This window comes from Ips typographus, linkage group LG12, assembly GCF_016097725.1.
Source record: "Ips typographus isolate SLU linkage group LG12, UJ_Ityp_2.0, whole genome shotgun sequence".
In the NCBI taxonomy this organism is placed as follows: Eukaryota; Metazoa; Arthropoda; class Insecta; order Coleoptera; family Curculionidae; genus Ips; species Ips typographus.
In genome coordinates this window covers 3,664,767-3,671,079 of record NC_138433.1, presented here as the reverse complement: position 1 = coordinate 3,671,079, position 6,313 = coordinate 3,664,767, and the positions used below count along the sequence as shown (strand labels likewise).

The 6,313-nt window shown below is 56.4% G+C and overlaps 1 protein-coding gene and 1 pseudogene across 1 annotated transcript; both read left to right on the top strand.

Moving 5' to 3' along the window:
* Positions 1-674: 674 nt before the first annotated feature.
* Positions 675-843, top strand: LOC145736850 (U2 spliceosomal RNA; annotated as a pseudogene).
* Positions 844-1,961: 1,118 nt separating this feature from the next.
* LOC145736269 (uncharacterized) lies at positions 1,962-3,137 on the top strand. The gene has a single exon (XM_081990597.1). It carries the CDS (start codon positions 1,962-1,964, stop codon positions 3,135-3,137), a length of 1,176 nt encoding a protein of 391 aa, XP_081846723.1.
* Positions 3,138-6,313: the final 3,176 nt, after the last annotated feature.

Genomic DNA, 6,313 nt, shown 5'->3' with positions numbered 1-6,313 from the left:
TCTTTTTGCTCTTTTCGGCCTACTTCCTCAGGGAGCTGTACTGGGCCGTGTATCACAAGATTGACAGGTTCTACTTTTTGATGAGGAACAGAGATGCGATGCTTTGAGGCGCGTTCGCAGGCAGGGGTGCTGTGCATGCCGGGTGCCGAGCCATCCCAGGTGCTGCTGGGCGCAGTAATAAATCGAGAATCTGGACAGCGCACGCGCGCCCCTTGGGCCACCGCGTCGCGGGGATGGATAATAAACTTTTAGAAGATACTTGTCGGGCATCGAACTGTAGGCAGGTCTTTGGCGCACTGGCTAGGCACCGACCGAGGCCCACCCGGGGATGTGGGCCTGTTTGTTATGAAAGGCTTCTGGGCAAGAAGTGCCGCTGATGGCCCAGCTTTATATTTATCCAACAAGTAGCTCCTGTGGCTGCAGCGTCTCCTAACTGCGCCCAGACACAAGCACGGGCTTTAGCAAAAATGCCGCCTTTGCCGATGGATATATGCTGCTCCGGCCTGTTCTTATTACAGATGCCTGGCCACCCACCGGGTGAGGCGCCAGACATGAACCCCTCGCAGTGGTGCCGCAAGCCGCCGGAGTGATATTTTTATTAGCACGGGCCAATGAACCGCACTCCGGCCCGCCTCCCTGTTCTCCACGCCATTTTAATGTTGTTTGTTTGCAGCCCCACTTCTCAGGCCTTCGGCTTTGATCAAGTGTAGCATACGTTCTTGCCAGTGTAAGAGCTGGCGTCCTCCCCGGAGGACATATTCTTTGGAACGGCCAGGGCTGCTTATCCGGACGGGTGCTTGCATTCTACGGCGGGCTGGCCGTGCTGGCTGCAGCACAGCTGCATCTTTTATTAACAAGTGCTGTTCCTGTCAAGCGGGGCTGCGAGGCGCCGGCCATGCACTCTTACCCTCACAATGCTGTCGGGCAGGCTGCACAGACTCGTCCAGCTCTGTGTCGCCACGCTCGCACGCGAGGATTGGCAGCAGCCACAAACAAAATATTGAATATTGCTGCTAAGCACAATTTATCCAAACAATCGTCGGCACGGGGCAGCGCCAAACCGTGCCGCATCCATCCATACCAAATAGGACTACTCCAGCTTCTTGCACTTTTCGCACACCCAGCCGTTCTGCGGCACGCTTGCGACCCCGACACACCTGCAGTGGTACCAGCGCACCAGACAGGTCGGCGAATCGCAGCAAATCATCAGCCCGCCGTCGGTGCTGCTGCAGAGGCAGACCTTGGACTCCAGGAGTGCATTATCCTTCGTCTGGAGCACAGCCGTCTCCACGGGCGCCAGCCTCTTTAGCTGCAGCGTGCTGCCGTTCATCCTGTTATACTCCTCCAGATTGACGAGCTGGCACTTTATGCGCTGCATGAACTTCCTGATAATTTTTTTCTTCTGCTTCAAGCACTGCTCGAGGCGCCGCTGCGCGACCACGAATGGGCGGTGGCCCGGCTCCGGCATGCGCTCCAGGATCTTTTGGTACTTCGCGTGCATAGGTCTTGTTCAGCCGCTTGATGCTGCGCTCGAAGCAGTTTGCGTCCAGGGGAAACTGCTGGATGCTGTCCAGCATATTGTCGTAGCGGTCCATGGGCTCGGGACGGGCCGGAGAAAAGTGGGGAAACAGGCAGCTGTGGGAGCATGCATATTTAAATGGCATGCCTTGGATAGCTACCGGCAGCACCGAAGACGGCGACGCATGCTGGACGACTGCGGGCAAGGCGCTGCGGTAGACGGCTAGGGTGCGAGCGCACACGGCGGCCATGCCCGGACGAGGCGGCAGCGCCGGAGTGCTGATGTGTCTGTCCCCGCTTGCCTAGCACCGGCGCTGGCAGGCGCTCTACTCGCCCGGAAATGCCGGCTTTTGGGCTCTGCCCGGCCGCCGTCGCCCTGATGCTGCGCCTGCATAATACAGCATGCTGCAAACAGATTTAAAAAAATAGCAATAAACAATCCCATGAGCAGTGTCTGCCAAAATTTCTACCGGACGAGGGGAGAGGAGATGGAGATACAGATAAAAAAGATGGAGGCCCAGCTGCAGAGGCTGGAGCAGCAGCGGGCTGCGCTGAACAGCCAGGTGAAGGAGATCAGGGAGGAGATCTCGATCGTGCAGGAGGCGTCGTCGAGCGTGGGGACGGTGGTCAACAAGATGGGCGGCAACAAGTGCCTCGTCAAGACGCAGCCGGATAGAAAGTACATAGTGAATGTGGAGGACCATGTGAGCTATGCGGAGCTGAGGCCTGGGACCCGCGTGGCCATGCGTGCAGACACCTCGGACATACACAGGATCCTCCCCACGAAGGTGGACCCCATAGTATCGCTGATGATGGTTGAGAAGGTGCCGGACAGCACGTACGGGATGATCGGCGGCCTCGACGAGCAGATCAAGGAGATACGGGAGGTCATAGAGATGCCCATAAAGCACCCGGAGCTGTTTGAGAATCTTGGGATTTCGCAGCCGAAGGGCGTCCTGCTGTACGGGCCGCCCGGGCCGGGGAAGACGCTGCTTGCCCGTGCTGTGGCGCACCACACCAAGTGCAAGTTCATACGGGTGTCCGGCTCGGAGCTCGTGCAGAAGTACATCGGCGAGGGCAGCAGGCTGGTGCGGGAGCTGTTTGTGAGTGCGCGCGAGCATGCGCCCTCGATCATATTTATGGACGAGATCGACTCTATCGGGTCGGCGAGGGCCGAGGCGGGGAAGAGCAGCGACAGCGAGGTGCAGCGCACGATGCTTGAGCTGCTGAACCAGCTGGACGGCTTTGAGCTCTGCAACAAGATCAAGGTGATAATGGCGACGAACAGGATAGACATACTGGACCCGGCACTGCTGCGCCCGGGGAGGATAGACAGGAAGATCGAGTTTCCGGCGCCGAAGTCCTCTGCCCGTCTGGAGATACTGAAGATCCACTCTCGGCGGATGAACCTGACGGAGGGCATTGATCTGACGGCGCTTGCGGAGCGCCTGGTGGGCAGCAGCGGTGCAGAGGTGAAGGCGGTGTGCACGGAGGCGGGGATGTTTGCGCTGCGCGAGCGGCGGGTCCACGTAACGCAGGAGGACTTCGAGATGGCCGTCTCCAAGGTGATGAAGAAGAGCGAGGGAGAGAATTCGTTCATGAGGAAGTTGTTGAAATAAAGCGGCGTTTCGCATTTTGCGTGTCTATCGTTGCTGTGCAGTCCAGCACCACTATTGTGTATTTAGACACGGGGCGGCATTCGGGGACAGTGCGCGCCAGTGCCGTCTTCGGCGTGAGCATTAGGTCTACGTGCGGCGGATCTTGTAGGCCGACTCCTCCAGGTCTCGCCCACTGCAGCTTGCCGCTGTCCGCCCGAGAGCCTCGCCTTGAGCAAATACTAGGCCGGCCCTCGATATGAGAGTGGGGACCGCAACAAATAACAGAGCCGAGGAGCTGTGCATCGGAGGGGCGGTGAAAGCTTCCTTTTATAGTTAGAATTGACTCGCGGTGGCTGAGAGCATGTAAAAATTTTCACTTTCATACCGGGGCTGCAATAAGATCTAGACTCGCAAGGTTTTACCAGAGACTGGCTGGGCATCATCGGCAAACGCCTCCCAGGCCCGCGGATGGGGCCAGCCCAGCGAGCAGAGGCGCCACTAGTCTATTGAGGGCGATCCGCGGCTGCACTCCCCTCCTGGACTGCCCCAGCCCATCAGCCTGTTTATTGCACAGCCTTGGGTCCGCACCACTGTTCAAGTGAACACATGCTAGAATTGTCGAGTAGTCATTTATGCCACCCACACCGTCAGCCCCGCGGGTCCACCCGGCAAGAACTGCGGGGAGGCACCCCATTCCTCCTCAAGCACCACCGCCCAGATCCGTGTTGGCACTCTGTGATGGGCCGACATTTCCCGCCTTATGCAGGAGGAAACTCGCCCGCACATGGGCGACTATCTGAGCCAGGCCCTCTGCGCTCGGGCTTACTCCCAGCCTGGGCATTTGATCCCTCTAGGCTTTTTAGCCCAGAGTCCTAAGACAACACCATTCAAACAAATACCATGCGGATAGAGGAATGATTTAATCAGGAGGGCAAATAAAGTTCGGAGTTCAGATGGATTGCCAAGGATTCGATCTCGCTGAGGAGCTTGCCGAGCAGCTCTCTATACTTGGTATTGAGGAAAGCAAGGTACTCGCTGCTTGTCCGCAGCTCATGGGTGAGAGTCCATAATTTCTCCTCATAGGCAGAAAGAATTTCAAGCACGTAGTCTCTATCCAGCAGCTTGTCTGTAGGCGAAGAAAGATACGTCCTTCTGGCCGGCCTCTTACTCCTTAGCAGGGTTGATGATGAGGTGGGTGTATGGGGCTCTCTGGGCCTAGCATCGCCGTCGCTATCCGATGAAGTGACGCCGTAACAGGAGCGCAGAACGCCCCGGAAGAACCCCTTTTGCCGCCTGCCGCTCCTCGGAGGGTTCGGCCCCGCAACATGAGCTGTCTTTTTAGTTGTTCCCATATGCTGGCCGTCAATTTCGTCGTAGCACTCTTCCGGGTCTCTCAGCTTGTATTTTTCGTCAAACCGAGCCCTAATTGCCTGGCGGTATTTCTCGATCATGACGATGGGGTAGTCACCGCCTCTGGAAAAGTACGACTGCAGAAAAATCGCAGTCGAGTTCAGGTAGAGTCGCACGCCAACGGCCGTGCGCCTCTCGTCGCTCAGCTCGCTGGATACAGGAGGACCGCAGATACTTCGGTCGCACACGTCCTGCGCCAGACAGTAGTTGTAAAGCAATATCATGTAGGCAGTTTCGCACCGGGAGTACGACAACTCACGGTTTTCGTACAGCGCAAGCTCCACCGTGGGGTCGCTGGTATCGATGCTCTCTTTCATTTTGAACTTCATGCTGTTGAATTGATTGTATTTGATAGCATGGGCCGCCACCCACATGCCCGCCTCATTGCCGTACATGCTAGGCAATTCCTCCAGGAGCCTCGGATCGTTACATAGAGTGTCCTTTCGGTAATAGCCCGGAAATAGGTTCGCGTTCTCCGAGCGGCCACCCGAGATTGTATAGGCATCGGAGAATGAAGATGTTAGATTGGCAGGCACGGCGCATGCAAGCCCGACCACAGACAAAAGGGCAACAAACGCAGACATTGGCGAACACCCACTGTACATGGGCTGGCAGTAAATTTTTTTTCATATAGTTCAAATTAAATTATGCAGCTGCAGTTCTAAGATTCCGTAAGGGGATTTTTTTGAATCGGGAACTTACTGGCTCATGGGGCACGTGCTTAGGACAGCTGTGAGGGCAACAACGGCAGCGGCCAGCGCAGACGAAGGCGTAAATCAGCATGGGCTGCTCGCCATTTTAGAACGGTGTTTCGTGCACTGGCCATTCTAGTCGTGCCAGTTTTCCCCGTGCCCTGCCTCACAGGCCGGACATCCTCCGGCAGGGTCCGCGGCAGCACCTGAAAGAGTACTCTGGGGTCTTGTTGAGGAGTAGCGCCTGGCAGATATTTTTGCAGAGCCCGGCACACCGCAGCCCCGCCACACGCCATGTATAAAATGGTCCGCACTGCTCACCCTCTGGCTTGCGGTGCACAGCGTTCCCAATTCCCTTTCTCGATCGAATTAAAAACGTAATGCAATTTAAGATGGACACGGGGCCTGTTCGAAGAATATTTCCACCGTACATGTTTGTGCGCAAATTATTTGCAAAATTTACTGCTCAAATCCTGCACAAGAGGGCCGATATAAATATTCGCAAAATTTACTCTAAAATTCCACACGAGGAGGCTAATAAATTAGAGTTTCCGAACAAAATAAATTTGCCGAAAATGTCTTATAATTTGCTATTGCCCGCGCCACCACAGTCTAAGCCGATTAAAATACTGCCTGTGCTCAGTCTCATTGCATTGTCCTCCGCCCAATCCTGGCAAGCTCTGCGGCGATGCCCAAAGGAGATGCCTCCCAGCGTCTTCTTGAGCACCTCTGCCTCGGCGCCCTTCTGGCGGCCCTGCGCTAGCTCGCCCCACACGGCGCAATCAAAGCACTATTGCTGGTCTCGTGGTTTGACGCCCCTGTCTGCACTCGTAATAGTCTTGGGTGACAAACCCGGCTCCACAGATAATGTATGCGTGTAAAATAGGCCACTGCTGTGCCTTCACATGGGGGCTGCCAAAGCGTCATCATTAGATACTGCGGCCGTGGCCGGACAGCACTGATACACGGCGGTAGACGTGATGCCGCACGCATCTCTGCAAAGGGCCTGTTGTTGCGGTGACACATCCGCAGCTGCAGTTCACCCGGCTGCATGCAAACAGGCCGGTGGCGAATGGTGCGCTCGTTCAGATGCGC

Bases quoted from the DNA above. Each gene is read 5' to 3' on its own strand.
- LOC145736269 (XM_081990597.1), top strand. From the start codon at position 1,962: ATGAGCAGTGTCTGCCAAAATTTCTACCGGACGAGGGGAGAGGAGATG.